A 25,166-nucleotide genomic window follows, 5' to 3' on the forward strand; every position below is an offset into this window, starting at 1 on the left:
GCCGCCTTGCTCGCTATCTATACACCCGATGGCAGCCATCTTGCTCCCAACCACCGCTCAACGGCCACCCTGTTGCGTAGCGTGGCGGCCATCTTGCTCCTTCTCCACGCAGCCAACAGCAGCCGCCTTGCTCGCTATCTATACACCCGATGGCAGCCATCTTGCTCCCAACCACCGCTCAATGGCCGCCCTGTTGCAGGGCAGCCATCACACTCCTCCTCTGCACGACCAACAGCAGCCATCTTGACAGGCAGCCTGGTGGCCATCTTGGCCTCCCCCTACGTCACCCAACCTACCTACAAAACCCCAAAAAACACCTAAAAAAAAAAAAAAAAACCCAACACAAACCCCCAAAACAACAAACCCCACTTTGCCACCACGAAAGTGAGCCCCGAATCGGCACTCCTAAGCAAAGGACAGGCAAATTTGGGGGTAAAAACATGGGCGCTGGGGGGGAGGGCAGAAGCCAGGGCCCTACTGCACCGTTTAATATATATATAATATAAAAATATCTATGTACATTTATTATTCTTATATTAGGAGCATCTGGAGGGGTGATGGGGGGGGGGATTAGACCCGACTCAAGGGGCGAAGGTGGCGTAGGGACATTGGGGAGCTACGGGGCGGGGGTTCGGCGGGGGGTGGGGAGGGGGCTGTCAGTCGCGATTGATGCGGAGGCGGAAGGCGACGCGGCCGGCGAACTTGTCGCGCTCGTCGTCGGTGCGGAGGCCGTCGGCGTTGAGCCGGCACTCGACGTGGTGCTCCACGTTGGCCGTGGCGTTGGCGAACTGCACCGCCACCACCGGCTGCGTGTAGTTCACCTGCGGGCAAAGAAACCCCCGGGGTGGGGGGGGGGGGTCTCCCACCTTCCCGGGGACCCAGGCACCCCCCCCCCCCCATTAGGGGTAACCCCAGCATCTAGGCACCCCACACCCACCCTAAGGGACCCCCCACCCCCCCCCATAGCGCTCCCCAATGGGACCCCAATCCCCCCACCCACGGGCTGGGGGACCCAGGTGTTCCCCCCCCCCCCCCCCCCAGGGAACGCCGGCATTTGGGGGTTCCCCCACCCCACCCCAGAGGGGACCCAAGCATCCAGGGACCCCCACCCCCCCGGGGGGGCCCAGGGGGCCGGCTCACGTGGACTCTCTTGCCGTAGTAGGGGAAGTACATGAGGTCGATGGAGCCGTTGGGGGGGAAGAGCTGGAGGGGGCCCAGGAGGGCGGAGTCTTCCTCCCGCTGGTTGGGGGGGGGGCACATGGATGTCCCCACCTGCCCCATATTGGGGGGGGACACACACTCCCACCTACCCCCCCCAATACTCCCTTCACCCCACCTATATCTGCTTAAATACACCCCCCCCCCCTTAAATACCTCCCCCTGAAGACCTCCCCTCCCCACATACCCCCCTGGGGCCCCCCCCCCAAATATGCCCCCAGGTCCCCCCCAAATACCCCCAGCCCCCCCCCCCCATATGCCCCCCGGCCCCCAAATATGCCCCCAGGCCCCTCCATATGCCCCCAGGCCCCCCCCCAAAATACCCCCTAAGGATTCTGCCCCTTAAATAACCCCACTCTAAGGACCCCCTCCCACATACCCCCCCCCCCCAATATTCCCTCCTATCCCCCCCCCCTTAAATACCCCCCCCCAGACTTTCCCTCCCCAGATACCCCCCGCCCCCCCCCTCACTCCCCCAATATGCCCCCCAAGACCCCCCCCCTTTCCCAGATACCCCCCACATACCCCCCCCCCAATATCTCCCCAGGGACCCCTCTCACCCCCCCATATTCCCCCCCCCCCCCAATACCCCTCCAGGTTCCCCCAAATAACCCCCGGTGCCCCCCAATACCCCCCAGTGTCTCCTGGGACCCCTTTGTCCCCCCCATCCACCCCTGTGCCCTCCCCCAGTGCCTCCCAGTGCCCCCAGTTTGGGGCACTGCCCCCCCCCCCCCCAGTCCCCTTACGCTGGCGTCCGTCTGTCCCTGCACCCCGTGGCCAGAAAGAGAGAGAACGTCAATGGCACGGGGACAGGGGGGACACAGCGGGGGGACAGGGGGACAGCAGGGAATGCAGGACAGGGACATTGGGGACAGGGCATGGGGACATTGGGGACATTGGGGACAGCAGGGACGCAGGATGGGGACAGCAGGGACAGGGACATTGGGGACATGGTGTGGGGACACTGGGGACAGCAGGGACATTGGGGACAGGGACATCGGGGACATGGCATGGGGACAGCAGGGACACAGGACAGGGACATTGGGGACATTGGGGACAGCAGGGACGCAGGATGGGGACAGCAGGGACAGGGCATGGGGACATTGGGGACATCGGGGACAGCAGGGACACAGGATGGGGACAGCAGGGACAGGGCATGGGACACTGGGGACAGCAGGGACAGGGACATTGGGGACAGGGCATGGGGACATTGGGGACATTGGGGACAGCAGGGATGCAGGATGGGGACAGCAGGGACAGGGCATGGGGACACTGGGGACAGCAGGGACATGGGACATAGGACAGGGACATCGGGGACATGGCATGGGGACAGCAGGGACACAGGACAGGGACATGGGGTGGGGACATTGGGGACAGCAGGGACAGGGCATGGGGACACTGGGGACATTGGGGACAGGGACATTGGGGACAGGGCATGGGGACATTGGGGACAGCAGGGACAGGGACATTGGGGACAGGGCATGGGGACATTGGGGACATTGGGGACAGCAGGGACAGGGACATTGGGGACATTGGGGACAGCAGGGATGCAGGATGGGGACATTGGGGACAGCAGGGACACGGACGGGGACATTTGGGACATGGGGGTGGGGACATTGGGGACAGCAGGGAATGCAGGACAGGGACATGGGGTGGGGACTTTGGGGACAGCAGGGAATGCAGGACAGGGACATGGGGTGGGGACTTTGGGGACAGCAGGGAATGCAGGACAGGGACATGGGGTGGGGACTTTGGGGACAGCAGGGACACAGGATGGGGACAGCAGGGACATGGGACACTGGGGACATTGGGGACAGGGCATGGGGACATTGGGGACAGCAGGGACACAGGATGGGGACAGCAGGGACATGGGACACTGGGGACATTGGGGACAGGGCATGGGGACATTGGGGACAGCAGGGACACAGGACTGGGACACAGGACAGGGACACAGGATGGGGACAGGGTGTGGGGACATTGGGGACAGCAGGGACATTGGGGACATGGGGTGGGGACATCAGGGACAGCAGGGACACAGAACGGGGACAGCAAGGACATGGCATGGGGACACTGGGGACAGCAGGGACATTGGGGACATGGGGTGGGGACATTGGGGACAGGGACATTGGGGACATTGGGGACAGCAGGGATGCAGGACAGGGACATTGGGGACAGCAGGGACACGGGACTGGGACATTGGGGCATGGGACATTGGGGACAGCAGGGACACAGGATGGGGACAGCAGGGACAGGGCATGGGGACACTGGGGACAGCAGGGACAGGGACATTGGGGACAGGGCATGGGGACATTGGGGACATTGGGGACAGCAGGGACGCAGGATGGGGACAGCAGGGACAGGGACATTGGGGACATGGTGTGGGGACACTGGGGACAGCAGGGACATGGGACACTGGGGACATTGGGGACACTGGGGACACTGGGGACAGCAGGGACATGGGACACTGGGGACACTGGGGACATTGGGGACACTGGGGACACTGGGGACAGCAGGGCCATGGCGTGGGGCTATGAAGCCAGCGCATTTCTGGGGCACCCGGCAGGATTTTGGGGCAAATTCATCAGATTTTGGGGTGAAAGTAGCAGGCTTTGGGGCACCCAGCAGGATTTTTGGGGTGAGTTCAGCAGGTTTGGGGTGAAACTAGGAGCTTTTGGGGTGAATTCTGCGGGTTTTGGGGTGTAAGTAGCCTATTTTGGGGGGGTCAAAGCAGCAGAAATTTGGGGTGACGCTGGCAGAATTTGGGGCAAATCTGGCTTATTTTGGGACACCAGGTGAGATTTGGGGTGAAAGTAGCAGGTTTTGGGGCACCAGCAGGATTTTTGGGGTGAATTCAGCAGGTTTTGGGGCACCCAGAAGGATTTTGGGGTGAATCCAACATATCTTGGGGTCCCAGCAGGATTTTTGGGGTGAAACTAACGTATTTTGGGGGACCCAGCTGGATTTTGGGGTGAAACCAGCACAATTTGGGGACCCAGCTGGATTTTGGGGTGAAAGAGCACATTTTGGGGCACCCAGCTGGATTTTGGGGTGAAACCAGCACATTTTGGGGGACCCAGCTGGATTTTGGGTGAATCCAACATATTTTGAGGTAGCCAGCTGGATTTTGGGGTGAAACCAACATATTTTGGGGTACCCAGCTGGATTTTGGGGTGAAACCAGCACAATTTGGGGACCCAGCTGGATTTTGGGGTGAAAGAGCACATTTTGGGGCACCCAGCTGGATTTTGGGGTGAAACCAGCACAATTTGGGGACCCAGCTGGATTTTGGGGTGAAAGAGCACATTTTGGGTACCCAGCTGGATTTTGGGGTGAAGCCAGCACATTTTGGGGGTCCCAGCAGGATTTTTGGGGTGAATTCAGCAGGTTTTGGGGCACCCAGAAGGATTTTGGGGTGAATCCAACATATCTTGGGGTCCCAGCAGGATTTTTGGGGTGAAACTAACATATTTTGGGGGACCCAGCTGGATTTTGGGGTGAAACCAGCACATTTTGGGGTACCCAGCTGGATTTTGGGGTGAATCCAACATATTTTGGGATAGCCAGCTGGATTTTGGGGTGAAACCAGCACATTTTGGGGCGAAACCAGCACATTCTGAGGACCCAGCAGGATTTTTGGGGTGAATCTAGCCTATTTTGGAACACCCAGCAGGATTTTTGGGGTGAAACCAGCAGATTTTGGGGGTGCTAGAGGGGGACACCCCCCTTACCGGGCTGCCCTTTGTCCGGGGCCGCTGGGGAGAGACAAGAGAGAGGGGGGGGGACGTTGGGGACATTTGGGGACACTGACGTGATGGGGGCCACCCCCCCACAGTGACGTGGGGGACACTGAGGGGGGCATAAGGGACACAGACGGGGACACGAGGGGGGACGTGGGGACACGAGGGGACATGGGGGCATGTGGGGACACGAGGGGGGACGTGGGGACACGAGGGGACATGGGGGCATGTGGGGACACGAGGGGGGACGTGGGGACACGAGGGGACATGGGGGCATGTGGGGACACGAGGGGACATGGGGGCATGTGGGGACACGAGGGGGGACGTGGGGACACGAGGGGACATGGGGGCATGTGGGGACACGAGGGGGGACATGGGGACACGAGGGGGGACATGAGGGGACACTGGAGGTGACATGGGGGGCATGTGGGGACACGAGGGGGGACGTGGGGACACGAGGGGACGTGGGGGCATGTGGGGACACGAGGGGACATGGGGGGCATGTGGGGAGACAAGGGGGGACGTGTGGGGACACGAGGGGGGACGTGTGGGGACACGAGGGGACATGGGGGCATGTGGGGACACGAGGGGGGACGTGGGGACACGAGGGGACATGGGGGCATGTGGGGACACGAGGGGACATGGGGGGCATGTGGGGACACGAGGGGACATGGGGGGCATGTGGGGACACGAGGGGGGACGTGGGGACACGAGGGGACATGGGGGCATGTGGGGACACGAGGGGGGACATGGGGACACGAGGGGGGACATGGGGACACGAGGGGGGGACATGAGGGGACACTGGAGGTGACATGGGGGGCATGTGGGGACACGAGGGGGGACGTGGGGACACGAGGGGGGACGTGGGGGGCATGTGGGGACATGAGGGGGGACAAGGGGACACGAGGGGACATGGGGGGCATGTGGGGGCAGGAGGGGACACTGGAGGTGACATGGGGGCATGTGGGGACACGAGGGGGGACGTGGGGGGCATGTGGGGACACAAGGGGGGACGTGGGGACACGAGGGGACATGGGGGGCATGTGGGGACACGAGGGGACACGAGGGGACATAGGGAGCATGTGGGGACACGAGGGGACATGGGGGGCATGTGGGGGCAGGAGGGGACACTGGAGGTGACATGGGGGGCATATGGGGACATGAGGGGGGACGTGGGGACATGAGGGGGGACGTGGGGGGACATGGGGGCCATATGGGGACACGAGGGGACACGAGGGGGGGACATGGGGACACTGGAGGGGACATGGGGGGCATGTGGGGACACGAGGGGACACTGGAGGTGACGTGGGGGGCACGTGGGGACACGAGGGGGGACGTGGGGAGGGACGTGGGGGCGCAGATGACACGGGGGGGACACACAAAGGGGACACATAGGGGACACTGGAAGTGACATGGGGACACTGGGGGACACTGGGGGTGATGGGGGACAGACAGAGACATACGGGGACAGGGGGACACTGGGGGTGACAGGGGACATGTGGGGACACTGGGGGTGACAGGGGTGACACTTGGGGACACTGGGGGTGACAGGACAGACAGAGACGCGGGGGACAGGGGGACACTGGGGGTGACAGGGGACATGTGGGGACACTTGGGGACACTGGGGGTGACGGGACAGACAGACAGAGACACGGGGGGTGACGGGGGGACATGGGGGTGACAGGGGGACATGGGGTGACACTGGGGGTGACAGGGGACAGACAGACGGAGACACAGGGGGTGACGGGGGGACATGGGGGTGACAGGGGGACATGGGGTGACACTGGGGGTGACAGGGGACAGACAGACGGAGACACAGGGGGTGACAGGGGGACACAGGGGGTGACAGGGGGACATGGGGTGACACTGGGGGTGACAGGGGACAGACAGACGGAGACACAGGGGGTGCCGGGGGGACACAGGGGGTGACAGGGGGACATGGGGTGACACTGGGGGTGACAGGGGACAGACAGACGGAGACACAGGGGGTGCCGGGGGGACACAGGGGGTGACAGGGGGGTGACACTTGGGGACACTGGGGGTGACGGGACAGACAGACGGAGACACGGGGGGTGATGGGGGGACACAGGGGGTGACGGGGGGACAGACAGACAGAGACACAGGGGTGACAGGGTGACACGGGGGTGACGGGGGGACATGGGGGTGATGGGGGGGTGACACTTGGGGACACTGGGGGTGACAGGGGGGTGACACTTGGGGACAGACAGATGGAGACACGGGGGGTGACAGGGTGACATGGGGGTGACGGGGGGACACGGGGGTGACGGGGGGACACGGGGGTGACGGGGGGACACGGGGGACAGACAGACGGAGACACGGGGGTGACAGGGTGACATGGGGGTGACGGGGGGACACGGGGGTGACGGGGGGTGACAGGGGACAGACAGACGGAGACACGGGGGTGACAGGGTGACATGGGGGTGACGGGGACACGGGGGTGACGGGGGGGTGACAGGGGACAGACAGACGGAGACACGGGGGGGTGACAGGGGGACACGGGGGTGACGGGGGGACACGGGGGTGACGGGGGGTGACAGGGGACAGACAGACGGAGACACGGGGGTGACAGGGGGACACGGGGGGTGACAGGGGACAGACAGACGACAGACGGAGACACGGGGGGTGACAGGGTGACACGGGGGTGACGGGGGGACACGGGGGTGACGGGGGGTGACAGGGGACAGACACACGGAGACACGGGGGGTGACAGGGTGACACGGGGGTGACGGGGGGACACGGGGGTGACGGGGGGTGACAGGGGACAGACAGACGGAGACACGGGGGTGACAGGGGGACACAGGGGTGACGGGGGGGTGACAGGGGACAGACGGAGACACAGGGGGTGACAGGGTGACACGGGGGTGACGGGGGGACACGGGGGTGACGGGGGGTGACAGGGGACAGACAGACGGAGACACGGGGGTGACAGGGGGACACGGGGGTGACGGGGGGGTGACAGGGGACAGACAGAGACACAGGGGGTGACAGGGTGACATGGGGGTGACGGGGGGACACGGGGGTGACGGGGGGACACGGGGGTGACGGGGGGTGACAGGGGACAGACGGAGACACAGGGGGTGACAGGGGGACACTGGGGCAACTGGGGGACACGGGGTGACACGGGGGGGTGACACGGGGGGGTGACACGGGGGGGTGACACGGGGGGGTGACGGGTGTCACCTTTGCGGCGCAGATGACGTTGATGCTCTTGTTCCTCCCCGGGAAGAAGTTGATGACCTGCGGGAGGCCAAGGGTTAACGGGGCCGCCCAGTATGGCCCAGTATGGCCCAGTACGGCCCAGTACGAAGCAAGGCGCTGCAGTAAGCAACACCCCACAGCCTCCCAGTCCTCCCAGTACAGCCCAGTAAGGCCCAGTATGAAGCAAGGTGCTGCAGTAAGCAGTAGCCGCGGCCTCCCAGTCCTCCCAGTACAGCCCAGTACGGCCCAGTACGGCCCAGTACGAAGCAAGGTGCTGCAGTAAGCAACACCCCACAGCCTCCCAGTCCGCCCAGTACAGCCCAGTATGAAGCAAGGCGCTGCAGCAAGCAATGGCCGGGGCCTCCCAGGATTCCCAGTATGGCCCAGTACAGCCCAGTACGAAGCAAGGCGCTGCAGTAAGCAACACCCCACAGCCTCCCAGTCCTCCCAGTACAGCCCAGTATGGCCCAGTATGAAGCAAGGTGCTGCAGTAAGCAATGCCCCACAGCCTCCCAGCGCTCCCAGTACAGCCCAGTGCTCCCAGTACACTGCAGCGCAGCCCAGTGCACAGCAACACATTGCACCAGGCACTGTCCCAGTGCTCCCAGTACATCCCAGTGCCTCCCAGTACATGGCAATGCATCGCAGCAGGTACTGTCCCAGTGCTCCCAGTACCTCCCACTCCTTCCCAGTGCCTCCCAGTCCTGCCCAGTGCCATTCAATGCGCTGCCAAGCACCACGAGGCATTGCACCAGGCACCGTCCCAGTGCTCCCAGTGCCTCCAGTGCTCCCAGTGCCTCCCAGTGCCTCCCAGTCCAATGCAATGCATTGCCAAGCACCACGAGGCATTGCACCAGGCACCGTCCCAGTGCTCCCAGTGCCTCCCACTCCTTCCCAGTGCCTCCCAGTCCAATGCAATGCATTGCCAAGCACCACGAGGCATTGCACCAGGCACCGTCCCAGTGCTCCCAGTGCCTCCCAGTGCCTCCCAGTCCAATGCAATGCATTGCCAAGCACCACGAGGCATTGCACCAGGCACCGTCCCAGTGCTCCCAGTGCCTCCCACTCCTTCCCAGTGCCTCCCAGTCCAATGCAATGCATTGCCAAGCACCACGAGGCATTGCACCAGGCACCGTCCCAGTGCTCCCAGTGCCTCCCAGTCCTTCCCAGTACCTCCCAGTCCAATGCAATGCATTGCCAAGCACCACGAGGCATTGCACCAGGCACCGTCCCAGTGCTCCCAGTGCCTCCCAGTGCTCCCAGTGCCTCCCAGTGCCTCCCAGTCCAATGCAATGCATTGCCAAGCACCACGAGGCATTGCACCAGGCACCGTCCCAGTGCTCCCAGTGCCTCCCAGTCCTTCCCAGTACCTCCCAGTCCAATGCAATGCATTGCCAAGCACCACGAGGCATTGCACCAGGCACCGTCCCAGTGCTCCCAGTGCCTCCCAGTGCTCCCAGTGCCTCCCAGTGCCTCCCAGTGCCTCCCAGTCCAATGCAATGCATTGCCAAGCACCACGAGGCATTGCACCAGGCACCGTCCCAGTGCTCCCAGTGCCTCCCACTCCTTCCCAGTGCCTCCCAGTCCAATGCAATGCATTGCCAAGCACCACGAGGCATTGCACCAGGCACCGTCCCAGTGCTCCCAGTGCCTCCCACTCCTTCCCAGTGCCTCCCAGTCCAATGCAATGCATTGCCAAGCACCACGAGGCATTGCACCAGGCACCGTCCCAGTGCTCCCAGTGCCTCCCAGTGCCTCCCAGTCCAATGCAATGCATTGCCAAGCACCACGAGGCATTGCACCAGGCACCGTCCCAGTGCTCCCAGTGCCTCCCACTCCTTCCCAGTGCCTCCCAGTCCAATGCAATGCATTGCCAAGCACCACGAGGCATTGCACCAGGCACCGTCCCAGTGCTCCAGTGCCTCCCACTCCTTCCCAGTGCCTCCCAGTCCAATGCAATGCATTGCCAAGCACCACGAGGCATTGCACCAGGCACCGTCCCAGTGCTCCCAGTGCCTCCCAGTGCCTCCCAGTCCAATGCAATGCATTGCCAAGCACCACGAGGCATTGCACCAGGCACCGTCCCAGTGCTCCCAGTGCCTCCCACTCCTTCCCAGTGCCTCCCAGTCCAATGCAATGCATTGCCAAGCACCACGAGGCATTGCACCAGGCACCGTCCCAGTGCTCCCAGTGCCTCCCAGTGCCTCCCAGTCCAATGCAATGCATTGCCAAGCACCACGAGGCATTGCACCAGGCACCGTCCCAGTGCTCCCAGTGCCCAGTGCCCCCAGCTCACCCGGTTGACCTTGAGGAGGACGCACGGCTGGCCGGCGCTGTAGCCGTAGTCGTCAGCGGGCGACAGCCCGGCGCAGGGCCCCAGTGCCTCCCAGTCCTTCCCAGTGCCTCCCAGTCCAATGCAATGCATTGCCAAGGACCACGAGGCATTGCACCAGGCACTGTCCCAGTGTTCCCAGTGCCTCCCACTCCTTCCCAGTGCCTCCCAGTCCAATGCAATGCATTGCCAAGCACCACGAGGCATTGCACCAGGCACCGTCCCAGTGCTCCCAGTGCCTCCCACTCCTTCCCAGTGCCTCCCAGTCCAATGCAATGCATTGCCAAGCACCACGAGGCATTGCACCAGGCACCGTCCCAGTGCTCCCAGTGCCTCCCAGTGCCCCCAGCTCACCCGGTTGACCTTGAGGAGGACGCAGGGCTGGCCGGCGCCGTAGCCGTAGTCGTCAGCGGGCGCCAGCCCGGCGCAGGGCCCCAGCAGGGAGCGGTTGAAGCGACAGGCGCGTTTGGGGTAGTTGGGGACGCTGTCGTCCGGCTGCTCGTTGTAGCGGCCGGGGACGCAGGCGGCGTTGCGGGCGGCCTGCACGCTGTCGTTGTACGCTGCGCCCAGCACCCGCTCGCACCGGCACCCGGCACCAGTGCCCCCCCAGCGCCCGCCCAGTAGGGGACTGGGGCCCACCCGGTGCCTTCCAGTAGGGACTGGGGCCCTCCCAGGGCATCCCAGTGCCACCCAGGGGCCTCCCAGTAGGGACTAGGGCACTCCCAGTAGGGACCAGGGCCCTCCCAGGGCATCCCAGTGCCACCCAGGGGCCTCCCAGTATGGCCTAGGACACTCCCAGTAGGGACCAGGGCCCTCCCAGGGCATCCCAGTGCCACCCAGGGGCCTCCCAGTAGGGACTAGGGCCCTCCCAGTGCCACCCAGGGGCCTCCCAGTATGGCCTAGGACACTCCCAGTAGGGACCAGGGCCCTCCCAGTGCCTCCCAGTGCCACCCAGGGGACTCCCAGTAGGGACTAGGGCCCTCCCAGTATGGCCTAGGGCCATCCCAGGGCATCCCAGTGCCACCCAGGGGCCTCCCAGTAGGGACTAGGGCCCTCCCAGGGCATCCCAGTGCCACCCAGGGGCCTCCCAGTAGGGACTAGGGCCCTCCCAGTATGGACTAGGGCCCTCCCAGGGCATCCCAGTACCACCCAGGGGCCTCCCAGTATGGACTACAGTCATCCCAGGGCTGCCTAGAGACTCCTGGTATGGACTAGGGGCATCCCAGTATGGATAAGGGCCCTCCCAGTATGGACAACAGCGATCCCAGGGCTGCCCAGTGCCTCCCAGCATGGATTAGGGCAATCCCAGTGCCTCCCAGTATGGACTAGGGCCCTCCCTGTCTCTCCCAGTATGGACTAGGGCGATCCCCAGTGCCTCCCAGTATGGACAAGGGCCCTCCCAGTGCCTCCCAGTATGGACAACAGCGATCCCAGGGCTGCCCAGTGCCTCCCAGCATGGATTAGGGCGATCCCAGTGCCTCCCAGTATGGACAAGGGCCCTCCCTGTCTCTCCCAGTATGGACTAGGGCGATCCCAGTGCCTCCCAGTATGGACAAGGGCCCTCCCAGTGCCTCCCAGTATGGACAACAGCGATCCCCAGGGCTGCCCAGTGCCTCCCAGCATGGATTAGGGCGATCCCAGTGCCTCCCAGTATGGACTAGGGCCCTCCCTGTCTCTCCCAGTATGGACTAGGGCGATCCCAGTGCCTCCCAGTATGGACAAGGGCCCTCCCAGTGCCTCCCAGTATGGACAACAGCGATCCCAGGGCTGCCCAGTGCCTCCCAGCATGGATTAGGGCGATCCCAGTGCCTCCCAGTATGGACTAGTGCCCTCTCAGTATTGACAAGGGTCCTCCCAGTGCCTCCCAGCATGGACTAGGGCGATCCCAGTGCCTCCCAGTATGGACAAGGGCCCTCCCAGTGCCTCCCAGTATGGACAACAGCGATCCCAGGGCTGCCCAGTGCCTCCCAGCATGGATTAGGGCGATCCCAGTGCCTCCCAGTATGGACAAGGGCCCTCCCTGTCTCTCCCAGTATGGACTAGGGCGATCCCAGTGCCTCCCAGTATGGACAACAGCGATCCCAGGGCTGCCCAGTGCCTCCCAGCATGTATTAGGGCGATCCCAGTGCCTCCCAGTATGGACTAGGGTCCTCCCAGTGCCTCCCAGTATGGACTAGGGCGATCCCAGTGCCTCCCAGTATGGACAAGGGCCCTCCCAGTGCCTCCCAGTATGGACAACAGCGATCCCAGGGCTGCCTAGTGCCTCCCAGCATGTATTAGGGCGATCCCAGTGCCTCCCAGTATGGACTAGGGCCCTCTCAGTATGGACAAGGGCCCTCCCTGTCTCTCCCAGTATGGACTAGGGCGATCCCAGTGCCTCCCAGTATGGACAAGGGCCCTCCCAGTGCCTCCCAGTATGGACAACAGTGATCCCAGGGCTGCCCAGTGCCTCCCAGCATGTATTAGGGCGATCCCAGTGCCTCCCAGTATGGACAAGGGCCCTCCCTGTCTCTCCCAGTATGGACTAGGGCGATCCCAGTGCCTCCCAGTATGGACAAGGGCCCTCCCAGTGCCTCCCAGTATGGACAACAGCGATCCCAGGGCTGCCTAGTGCCTCCCAGCATGTATTAGGGCGATCCCAGTGCCTCCCAGTATGGACTAGGGCCCTCTCAGTATGGACAAGGGCCCTCCCTGTCTCTCCCAGTATGGACTAGGGCGATCCCAGTGCCTCCCAGTATGGACAAGGGCCCTCCCAGTGCCTCCCAGTATGGACAACAGTGATCCCAGGGCTGCCCAGTGCCTCCCAGCATGGATTAGGGCGATCCCAGTGCCTCCCAGTATGGACAAGGGCCCTCCCTGTCTCTCCCAGTATGGACTAGGGCGATCCCAGTGCCTCCCAGTATGGACTAGGGCGATCCCAGTGCCTCCCAGTATGGACAAGGGCCCTCCCAGTATGGACATGGGCCCTCCCAGTACGGGCAGGGGGCCTCCCAGCACCTCCCAGTAGGGGCAAAGGCCCTCCCAGTATAACCCAGTCCATTCCAGTGCCCCCTCAGTCTGTCCCAGCACCCTCTGCTCCCCCTCCCAGTGCCCCCCAGTCCCCTCCCAGTTTGCCCCAGTAACCCCGCAACCCCTCCCAGTCCCTTCCCAGTCCACTCACGCTCCAGGAACTGGTGGAGGGCGCGCACGTAGTGCCGCCAGGTCTGGCTCTGGGTGACGTTGAAGGTGACGTCCAGCCCCTCGGTGCGCGGGCGGATCATCATCCCTGCGCACGAGGACACGCCTCGCACGAGGGCGCGCCTCGCACGAGGACGGGCACCTCGCTCGGCGTGTAACGGGCGTGCAAAGCGTGGCGGCTGCGCCGCGCAATGGCGGGCCCTCGTGCGAGCCCTCGTGCGAGGAGAGGCCGCCCATTACACGCCCTCCCCCGTGCAATGTCCCCCGGTGCAAGGCTCCGTGCGAGGCCCCTTGTGCGAGGCAGCTCTTGCGCGAGCCCTCGTGCGAGCCCTCGTGCGAGGGCAGCGAGGCCGCACAGCCCACCCCCTCCGACACGAGGCCTCGCTTGAAGGCCCTCGTGCAAACTCTCGTGCAAGGACCTGTAGGCACCGAGCTCACCCGTTGCACCCTCACCCCTTCGTCACCTCCCACTGCCGGTCCCCACCCACGTTCCCTCGTGCAAGCCCTCGTGCAAATCCTCATGCAAGGGACGCCCTCATGCAAATCCTCGTGCAAGGGAACCCCCTCGTGCGCTCCAGGGGCAATGAGGCTGCCCATCACCCCCCCCCATCACCCTCCACCACCAGTCCCCACCCGAGGGCCCTGGTGCGAGGGACACCCCCTCCTCGTGCAAATCCTCGTGCAAGGGAACCCCCTCGTGCGCTCCAGGGGCGATTAGGCTGCCCATCACCCCCCCCCCCCCATCACCCTCCACCACCAGTCCCCACCCGAGGGCCCTGGTGCGAGGGCCCCCCCCACCCCCTCCTCGTGCAAGGGCCCCCCTCGTGCAAACCCTCGTGCAAGGGAACCCCCTCGTGCGCACCGGGGGCGATGAGGCTGCCCATCACTCCCCCCCATCACCCTCCACCACCAGTCCCCACCCGAGGGCCCTGGTGCGAGGGACACCCCCTCCTCGTGCAAACCCTCGTGCAAGGGCCCCCTCGTGCAAATCCTCGTGCAAACCCTTGTGCAAGGGAACCCCCTCGTGCGCTCCAGGGGTGATGAGGCTGCGCATCACCCCCCCCCCCCCATCACCCTCCACCACCAGTCCCCACCCGAGGGCCCTGGTGCGAGGGACCCCCCCGCCCCCTCCTCGTGCAAGGGCCCCCCTCGTGCAAACCCTCGTGCAAGGGAACCCCCTCGTGCGCTCCGGGGGCGATTAAGCTGCCCATCACCCCCCCCCCCATCACCCTCCACCACCAGTCCCCACCCGAGGGCCCTGGTGCGAGGGACACCCCCTCCTCGTGCAAACCCTCGTGCAAGGCCCCCCTCGTCCAAATCCTCGTGCAAACCCTTGTGCAAGGGAACCCCCTCGTGCGCTCTGGGGGCGATGAGGCTGCCCATCACCCCCCCCCCCCCATCACCCTCCACCACCAGTCCCCACCCGAGGGCCCTGGTGCGAGGGCCCCCCCCGCCCCCTCCTCGTGCAAGGGCCCCCCTCGTGCAAACCCTCGTGCAAATCCTCGTGCGCACCGGGGGTGGCGAGCTGGTCCTGGTACTTGGGGACGTGGGGGTCGACGCTTTGCAGCATCACCCACATGGTGAGAGCGAAGAGCCCGGCCAGGAACCCGTAGAACACCAGGTAGAAGAGCAGGATCAGGCCTGGGGGGGTAAAGAGGGGGTAAATACCCCCCAGCTGCCCCCCCCGGGGGTAAATACCCCCCCTGGGGTGAAAGACCCCCCCCAAAATGCCGCCCGCGGGGTCAAACACCCCCCAAAAGCGTCCCCCCCCCCCCCCCCAAATAAACCCCTTTAGAAGAGCAGGATCAGATTTGGGGGGAGGGGGAGGTAAAATGGGGGGGTAAACCCCCCCCCCCCCCCGCTAAAAAAATACCACCCGAAAACTGCCCCGCTGGCTTCAAACACCCCCAAAACTGCCCTGAGCACCTCAGGTACCCCCAAAACTGCCCCCCCGAGCCCTAAAGACCCCCCAAAACTGCCCCAATGATATTAAAGACCCCCAAAACTGCCCCCCCGAGCCCTAAAGACCCCCCAAATCTGCCCCAATTACATCAAATGCCCCCCAAAAATGCCCCCCCGAGCCCTAAAGATCCCCCAAAACTGCCCCAATGATATTAAAGACCCCCAAAAACTGCCCCCCCGAGCCCTAAAGACCCCCCAAAACTGCCCCAATGACATCAAATGCCCCCCAAAACTGCCCCCCCGAGCCCTAAAGACCCCCCAAAACTGCCCCAATGATATTAAAGACCCCCAAAACTGCCCCCCCGAGCCCTAAAGACCCCCCAAATCTGCCCCAATTACATCAAATACCCCCCAAAACTGCCCCCCCGAGCCCTAAAGACCCCCCAAAACTGCCCCAATGATATTAAAGACCCCCAAAACTGCCCCCCCGAGCCCTAAAGACCCCCCAAAACTGCCCCAATGACATCAAATGCCCCCCCAAAACTGCCCCCCCCGAGCCCTAAAGACCCCCCAAAACTGCCCCAATGATATTAAAGACCCCCCAAAACTGCCCCCCCGAGCCCTAAAGATCCCCCAAAACTGCCCCAATGACATCAAATGCCCCCCAAAACTGCCCCCCCGAGCCCTAAAGACCCCCCAAAACTGCCCCAATGATATTAAAGACCCCCAAACTGCCCCCCCGAGCCCTAAAGACCCCCCCAAACTGCCCCAATTACATCAAATGCCCCCCAAAAATGCCCCCCCGAGCCCTAAAGACCCCCCAAAACTGCCCTGAGCCCCCCAAATCTGCCCCAGAGGCCCCCAAATACCCGTGAAATTGCCCCAATTACATCAAATACCCCCCAAAAAACTGCCCCCCGAGCCCTAAAGACCCCCCAAAACTGCCCCAATGACATCAAATGCCCCCCCAAAACTGCCCTGACCCCCCCAAATCTGCCCCGCAGCCCCCCCAAACACCCCTGAAATTGCCCCAATGACATCAAATACCCCCCCAAAACCACCCCCCAGAAGCACAAACACCCCCAAACGGGCCCCGCCAGCTCCACATGTCCCCCCCCAAACTGCGCTGAGCCCCCCCCCCCCCCCAAATACCCTGTGAACCAGCCCTGAGCCCCCCCAAATCCCCCCCTGGCCCCACCAACCCCACCCCCCAGCACCAATCCCCCCCCCTTCGCTCCCCCCCCAATATCAAACCCAATCCTGGCCCCCCCAACCTGCCAGGGACCCCCAAATCTCCCCCAACGTCCCTTCTGCACCCCTCAAATGCCCCCCCTCTCCAAAATGGCCCCCAGACCCCCCCAAATCCCCCCCAGACCCCTAAATCCCCCCCCAGACCCCTAAATCCCCCCCCCCAAATTCCTGCCAGAGCCATCTGTCCCTGCCAAGCAAAGGGGGGGGTCCCCCCAAACCATGCGGGTCCCCATCTGCAAATTGGGGGGGGGGGGTCGCTGGGCATGGGGGGGGGGGTGTCCATCTGCTCCCCCCCCCCCCCTCGGTGGGGGGGTTCCCCACCTCTCCCATCCCCCACCCCCGACCGTGACCTACTTTTGCAGCCACAGCGCGACAGATGGGGGGGGGGGGGGCACAACCCACCCCCTTCCCTCACCCCCCCCCCCCCCAAACTGCCCCCTCGGGACCCCCAAACTGCCTCCCCCCCCCCATTGCAGCCTCGTTTGAGCCCCATCCCCATTTGCACCCCAAAAAGCTGGGGGGGGGGGGGGCTCTTTAAGCAGCCCCCTCCCATTGCACCCATATGGGGGGGGGTCCTGTGTAAATACCCCCCCCCCCCCCGGGGGTGTCCCCCCCCGCAAAAAAAAGCAGCTTTAAAAGGGGGGGGTCCCCGATTGCAACCCAAGGGGGGGTCCTTATGCAACACCCCCCCCAAACTCGCACCCATATGGGGGGGGTCCGTAAGTAAATGCTCTTTCGGGGGGGGGGGTCTCTATGCAGACACCCCCCCCCCAATTGCATCCCTATGGGTAGGTCCCTATGTACCCCCCCCCCGCACCCAAATTGGGGGGGGGGGCATATAACGCCCCCCCCCCAGTTGCATCGATATGGGGGCTCCCTATGCAACCCCATCGCATCCATATTGGGGGGGCCTCCGTAAGCTCCCCCCCCCCCCCAAATTGCATCCGTACGGGGGGGGGGGGAGGGGTCCCTATGCAACCCCCCCCAACTCCCTTGCACCCATATGGGTGGTCCCCTTGCTCCTCTGGGGAGGGGGGGGAGCCCCAATCCCCCCCCCAATCGCACCCATATGGATGGGACCCTCAGTTGCACCGCTAAAACTGGAGGGGGGGGGGTCCCCAGCACCCCCCCACCCCCCCCCCCGTACCCCCAAACTTACCCCAACTGGTACCAGTTCTGCCCAGGAACTGGCGGCTCCGTGGGTCCCACACGAAAGCCCGCCACTCGGCCAACCTCTGCCCGCAGCTCCGCTTCTCCTTGTCCCGAGCCATGTGGGGGGCTCCGCCGCGACCCCCCCCCACCCCTGCGCCCGCTGTCACCCCCGCTGTCACCCACCCCCCCCACCCCCGCTGTCGCTCCCAACCCTCCGCGCCGGGACTCGAACCCGCGACTCCCCCGCGGCTGCCGCCACCGCCCCTTATAGAGCCGCGGAGCCCCGCCCCCGGCGGCCTGGACACGCCCCTTATGCTAATAGGGCGGCCTGGAGCCCCCGAGCCACGCCCCTTATGCTAATAATTCATTCTAAAGCCCCTCCGAGCCACGCCCCTTATGCTAATAGAGGGGGTCTGAAGCCCCCGAGCCACGCCCCGTATGCTAATAAGGGTGTGTAAGCCTCCCGCGCCACGCCCCTTATGCTAATATCGTGTTCTAAAGCCCCCCCGAGCCACGCCCCTTATGCTAATAGATCGGTCTGAAGCCCCCGAGCCACGCCCCTTATACTAATAGAGCATTCTTAAGACCCCCCGAGCCACGCCCCTTATGCTAATAAGGGTGGTTAAGCCCCCCACGCCACGCCCCTTATGCTAATACAGCGTGCTAAAGCCCCAGAGCCACGCCCCTTATGCTAATAGAGCAGTATAAAGCCCCCGAGCCACGCCCCTTATGCTAATAGCGCGTTCTAAATCCCCCGAACCACCCCCCTTATGCTAATAGAGCGTGCTTAAGCCCCCCCGAGCCACGCCCCCTACGCCAATAGAACAGTCGGAATTCGCTTCGCCCCGCCCCTATGCTAATGAGGGGGGCGGAGCGTCTCGCGGCAGTTCCCACCGTCCCCCATTGAGAGATTGGGGGGCGGGGGTCTTAAAGGGCCCGCGCAAAGGAGCGTGGGAAGAGGGGGAGCTGGAACTGGGAGTATTGGGGGGGTAACTGGGAGCACTGGGGGGAGCTGTTTGGAGCCTTGGGGGGTAACTGGGAACTCGGTGTGGAGGTAACTGGGAGCACTGGGGTGTTACTGGGGGATAACTGGGAGCCCTGGAAGGTTACTGGGAGCACTGGGAGAGGTTACTGGGAGCCCTGGGAGGGGTTACTGGGAGCCCTGGAAGGTTACTGGGAGCACTAGGGGGTTACTGGGGGATAACTGGGAGCCCTGGGAGGGGTTACTGGGAGCCCTGGAAGGTTACTGGGAGCACTAGGAGGGGTTACTGGGAGCCCTAGGATGGGTTACTGGGAGCACTAGGAGGGGTTACTGGGAGCCCTAGGATGGGTTACTGGGAGCCCTGGAAGGTTACTGGGAGCACTAGGAGGGGTTACTGGGAGCACTGGGAGGGGTTACTGGGAGCCCTAGGATGGGTTACTGGGAGCACTGGGAGAGGTTACTGGGAGCCCTGGAAGGTTACTGGGAGCCCTAGGACAGGTTGATACTGGGAGCCCTGGAAGGTTACTGGGAGCAGCAGGGGGTTACTGGGGGATACTGGGAGATGACTGGGAGCCCTGCAGGGTAACTGGGCAGCACTGGGGGGGGTTAACTGGGAGCGCTGAGGAATCACTGGGAGCTTACTGGGAGCACTGGGATGAGAACTGGGAGGCAACTGGGAGCACTGGGGTTCCTCTCACCTGGTTTTTAACGGAGGGGGGCGGCGCTAAAAAGGGGGCGGGGCCTGGGTGGGAGGGGTCCCCTGGGGTCAAGGATTTGGGGAGAAGCCCCCTCCCCTCCCCCCGCAGGGCACCCAGGTGCCCCCCAGCTCCCAGTTTCCCCAGTGCCAAACTGGTTGGACTGGTTGAGCCAGACTGGGAAATCCTACTGCCCCCCACCACCCCCCGACTTATGGGGGGGGTTATGGGGTCCCTGGAGGCCTGGGTGCCCCCGTGGTCAATGGGTGGGGGGTCCCCGGAGTCCTGGGTGCCCCCATGGTCAATGGGTGGGGGGTCCCCGGATGCCTGGGTGCCCCATGGTCAATGGGTGGGGGGTCCCCGGAGGCCTGGGTGCCCCATGGTCAATGGGTGGGGGGTCCCTGGAGTCCTGGGTGCCCCATGGTCAATGGGTGGGGGGTCCCTGGAGGCCTGGGTGCCCCATGGTCAATGGGTGGGGGGTCCCTGGAGTCCTGGGTGCCCCCATGGTCAATGGGTGGGGGGTCCCCGGAGGCCTGGGTGCCCCATGGTCAATGGGTGGGGGGTCCCCGGAGTCCTGGGTGCCCCCATGGTCAATGGGTGGGGGGTCCCCAGAGGCCTGGGTGCCCCCATGGTCAATGGGTGGGGGGTCCCTGGAGGCCTGGGTGCCCCATGGTCAATGGGTGGGGGGTCCCCGGAGGTCTGGGTGCCCCATGGTCAATGGGTGGGGGGTCCCCGGAGGCCTGGGTGCCCTGGGGTCAATGGGTGGGGGGTCCCTGGAGGCCTGGGTGCCCCCATGGTCAGTGGGTGAGGGGTCCCCGGAGTCCTGGGTGCCCCCATGGTCAATGGGTAGGGGGTCCCCAGAGGCCTGGGTGCCCCCATGGTCAATGGGTGGGGGGTCCCTGGAGGCCTGGGTGCCCCATGGTCAATGGGTGGGGGGGTCCCCGGATGCCTGGGTGCCCCATGGTCAATGGGTGGGGGGTCCCTGGAGTCCTGGGTGCCCCCGTGGTCAATGGGTGGGGGGTCCCTGGAGGCCTGGGTGCCCCATGGTCAATGGGTGGGGGGGTCCCCGGATGCCTGGGTGCCCCATGGTCAATGGGTGGGGGGTCCCTGGAGTCCTGGATGCCCTGGGGTCAATGGGTGGGGGGGTCCCCGGATGCCTGGGTGCTCTGGGGTCAATGCGGGGGGTCCCCAGCCGCCTGGGTCCCCCTGGTCCCCCCGCCCCCGGGGGATTTGGTTAATCCCCGGGCGGGGCTAATCCCACCCCTGGGCCACCGGCAACCGCGGCGGGCAACGGGAGCTGCGGAGGTGAGCCCCAAGGGTGGGGGGTCCCGGGGGGGTCCCGGGCGCCTGGGTCCCTTGGGGGAGTTGAGGGTGGGATGCCCGGGTGCCTGGGTCCCTGGGGTCAGGGGTGGGGGTCTCCTGCATCCCCTGGAGTCAGGGGTGGGGGACTCCTGGGTGCCTGGGGTCAAGGATGGGGGTCTATTGGGTGCCTGGGTCCCTGGGGTCAGGGGTCTCCTGGGTGCCCGGATCCCCTGGGGGTCAGGGGTGGGGGTCTCCTGGGTGCCTGGGTCCCCAGGGGTCAGGGGTGGGGGTCTCCTGGGTGCCTGGGTCCCTGGGGTCAGGGGTTTCCTGGGTGCCTGGGTCCTTGGAGCCAGGGGTGGGGGTCTCCCAGGTCCCTGGGGTCAGGGGTGGGGGTCTCCTGGGTGCCTGGATCCCTTAGGGGTGGGGGGTCCCGGACGCCTGGGTCCTGGGGGTCAGGCACTCCTGGGTGCCTGCGTCCCCTGGGGTCAGGGGTCCCAGGGGTCCTGGGTCCCAGGGGTCAGGGGTGGGGGTCTCCTGCATCCCTGGGGTCAAGGGTGGGGGTCCCCCTGGGTACCTGGGTGCCCAGGGGTCAGGGGTCTCCTGGGTCCCTGGGGTCAGGGGTGGGGGTCTCCCAGGTGCCTGGGTCCCAGGGGTGGGGGTCTCCCAGGTGCCTGGGTCCCAGGGGTCAGGGGTGGGGGTCTCCTGCATCCCTGGGGTCAAGGGTGGGGGTCTCCTGGGTGCCTGGGTGCCCAGGGGTCAGGGGTCTCCTGGGTCCCAGGGGTCAGGGGTGGGGGTCTCCCAGGTGCCTGGGTCCCAGGGGTGGGGGTCTCCCAGGTGCCTGGGTGCTCTGGGGTGGGGGTCTCCTGCATCCCTGGGGTCAAGGGTGGGGGTCTCCCTGGGTGCCTGGGTCCCCAGGGGTCAGGGGTGGGGGTCTCCCAGGTGCCTGGGTCCCAGGGGTCAGGGGTGGGGGTCTCCCAGGTGCCTGGGGTCAAGGGTGGGGGTCTCCCAGGTGCCTGGGTCCCCAGGGGTCAGGGGTCTCCTGGGTCCCAGGGGTCAGGGGTGGGGGTCTCCCAGGTGCCTGGGTGCCCAGGGGTCAGGGGTCTCCTGGGTCCCAGGGGTCAGGGGTGGGGGTCTCCCAGGTCCCTGGGGTCAAGGGTGGGGGTCTCCCAGGTGCCTGGGTCCCAGGGGTCAGGGGTCTCCTGGGTCCCAGGGGTCAGGGGTGGGGGTCTCCCAGGTCCCTGGGGTCAGGGGTGGGGGTCTCCCAGGTGCCTGGGTCCCTGGGGGTTGGGGGTCCCGGGTGCCTGGGTCCCTCTCCTACCCCGCCCCACACCCCCCTTCCCAGCATCCTTTGCTGCAAGACTCTGGGAACCCCCACGCTATTGGGGGGGGGTCTCCCCCAAATCCATTCTTGGCCTGGGGGGGGTTGGGGTTGGGGGGGTAACGCACACCCTTCCCATCATGCTCTGCGGCCCCGGTGCATCATGGGATACCGGGAAGGGGGGGGGGGCTCTCGTGCGAGGGGCCGTTAAAGCGGCTTAGGCACGCGCCCCGCTGAGCCGCTTACCCCGCTAATTATAGCGTGCCGGCCCTTTAAGAGCCGTGACCTTGCCCGGGGCGGGGTTAATCCCTTCTGAGGGGGAGGGGGGGGACTGGGGGGGGGGGGGGGGGGGGCGTCCCCGTCCTCGTGCGTCGCACGAGCGCTCGCCCCGTCCCCGCAGCCATGGACATCGGCGGCCTGGAGACGGTGGTGGCCAACTCAGCCTACGTATCGGCCCGCGGTGGCCCGGGGGGCTCGGGACGGGACCGCCGGCAGCGCGCCCGCCTCCGCCTGCCCCACATCTCTCAGTGCGAGGCCCTGCGCGCCCGCCTGGCCGGGGGGTGCCCACCGAACGGCGGCCGCGGCGTTCAAAATGGCGTCCCGGGGGGACAAGATGGCGGCGGAAAGGGACAAGATGGCGGCCGCGGGGGACAAAATGGCGGCGGAAAGGGACAAGATGGCGGCCGCGGGGGACAAAATGGCGGCGGAGGGGGACAAGATGGCGGCTGCGGGGGACAAAATGGCGGCGGAGCGGGACAAAATGGCGTCCCGCACGGGGGCGGCCATCTTGGCGAGGATACCTCCTTCCGGTGGCAGTGCGTGGAGCAGCCAATCGGGAAGCTGCTGTTCCAGCGGTTCCTGGAGGGAGCGCCGGGATTGGCCGCGGCGGGCGCGCTGTGGGCGGAGCTGGAGGCCTACGAGCGGTGCGAGGAGGCGGAGCGAAGCGGGGCGGCCGCCGCCCTGCGGGGGCGCTTCTTCACCCCGGGCGGGGCCCAGCACTGCGGCTTCCTCAGCGCCGCCGCCACGGCACCGCCCGCAGGTGAGGCTCCACCCACGGCGGCCATGACACCCCCGTGGAGGCCGTGGCAGTGGTGGGGGCCATGAGAGCCAAAATGGCCGCGGCAGCACCAGTGGTGGCCGTGATGCTTCCAGTGGTGGCCATGACACCTCCAGTGGCGGCCATGATAGCTCCAATGGCAGCCATGCTACCTCCAGTGGTGGCCATGATAGTGATGGTGGGCGTGAGAGTGATGGTGGCCATGACAGCCCCAATGGTAGCCATGATACTGCCAATGGTGGCCATGATAGCTCCAATGGTGGCCATTATAGCTCCAATGGAGGCCATGATACCTCCAATGGTGGCCATGATACCTCCAGTGGTGGCCATGATAGCGAAGGTGGCCGTGAGAGTGATGGTGGCCATGACAGCCCCAATGATAGCCATGATACTGCCAATGGCAGCCATGATAGCTCCAATGGTGGCTGTGATGCTTCCGATGGTGGCCATGATACCTCCAATGGCGGCCATGATACTTTCACTGGTGGCCATGATATCGATGGTGGCCGTGATAGTGATGGTGGCCATGACAGCCCCAATGGTAGCCATGATACTGCCAATGGTGGCCATGATAGCTCCAATGGTGGCTGTGATGCTTCCAATGGTGGCCATGATACCTCCAATGGCGGCCATGATACTTTCACTGGTGGCCATGATATCGATGGTGGCCGTGATAGTGATGGTGGCCATGACAGCCCCAATGGTAGCCATGATACTGCCAATGGTAGCCATGATACTGCCAATGGTGGCCATGATAGCTCCAATGGTGGCCATTATAGCTCCAATGGAGGCCATGATACCTCCAATGGTGGCCATGATACCTCCAGTGGTGGCCATGATAGCGAAGGTGGCCGTGAGAGTGATGGTGGCCATGACAGCCCCAATGGTAGCCATGATACTGCCAATGGTAGCCATGATACTGCCAATGGTGGCCATGATAGCTCCAATGGTGGCCGTGATGCTTCCAATGGTGGCCATGATACCTCCAATGGCGGCCATGATACTTTCACTGGTGGCCATGATATCGATGGTGGCCGTGATAGTGATGGTGGCCATGACAGCCCCAATGGTAGCCATGATACTGCCAATGGTGGCCATGATAGCTCCAATGGTGGCTGTGATGCTTCCAATGGTGGCCATGATACTTTCACTGGTGGCCATGATATTGATGGTGGCCGTGAGAATGATGGTGGCCATGACAGTTCCAATGCTAGCCATGATACTGCCAGTGGCAGCCATGATAGCTCCAATGGTGGCCATGATGCTTCCAATTGTGGCCATGATACCTCCAATGGCAGCCATGATACTTCCAATGGCAGCCATGATAGTGATGGTGGCCACGATAGTGATGGTGGCCATGACAGTTCCAATGCTAGCCATGATACTGCCAGTGGCAGCCATGATAGCTCCAATGGTGGCCATGATGCTTCCAATTGTGGCCATGATACCTCCAATGGCAGCCATGATAGTGATGGTGGCCGTGAGAGTGATGGTGGCCGTGATAGTGATGGTGGCCATGACAGCCCCAATGGTAGCCACGATACTGTCAGTGAAGGCCATGACACCTCCAGTGGCAGCCATGATAGCTCCAATGGTGGCCGTGATGCTTCCAATGGTGGCCATGATGCCTCCATGTTGCCATGATACCTCCAATGGCGGCCATGATACCTCCAGTGGTGGCCATGATACCTCCAATGGCGGCCATGATACCTCCAGTGGTGGCCATGATAGTGATGGTGGCCATGAGAGTGATGGTGGCCATGATAGCCCCAATGGTAGCCATGATACTGCCAATGGCAGCCATGATAGCTCCAATGGTGGCCG

At 64.5% G+C, this 25,166-nt stretch overlaps 2 protein-coding genes across 2 annotated transcripts in view; one reads left to right on the plus strand and one right to left on the minus strand.

Moving 5' to 3' along the window:
* Positions 1 to 656: 656 nt before the first annotated feature.
* Positions 657 to 18,107, minus strand: ATP1B2 (ATPase Na+/K+ transporting subunit beta 2). The gene is made up of 7 exons (XM_075725515.1): positions 17,996 to 18,107; positions 15,196 to 15,324; positions 13,667 to 13,771; positions 10,861 to 11,066; positions 8,157 to 8,213; positions 1,141 to 1,239; positions 657 to 821 (listed from the first exon to the last, which is right to left on the minus strand). Exons 1-7 carry the CDS (start codon positions 18,105 to 18,107, stop codon positions 657 to 659), a joined length of 873 nt encoding a protein of 290 aa, XP_075581630.1.
* A 4,580-nt stretch (positions 18,108 to 22,687) lies between these two features.
* The window catches only part of NEURL4 (neuralized E3 ubiquitin protein ligase 4), a 44,006-nt gene continuing 41,527 nt past the window's right edge, over positions 22,688 to 25,166 (plus strand). Inside the window, 1 exon segment of the mRNA XM_075725505.1 lies at positions 22,688 to 23,324. Within this exon segment, the coding sequence (XP_075581620.1) occupies positions 22,688 to 23,324 (637 nt within the window).

The sequence above is a fragment of the Pelecanus crispus genome, chromosome 32, assembly GCF_030463565.1.
Source record: "Pelecanus crispus isolate bPelCri1 chromosome 32, bPelCri1.pri, whole genome shotgun sequence".
Taxonomy (NCBI): Eukaryota; Metazoa; Chordata; class Aves; order Pelecaniformes; family Pelecanidae; genus Pelecanus; species Pelecanus crispus.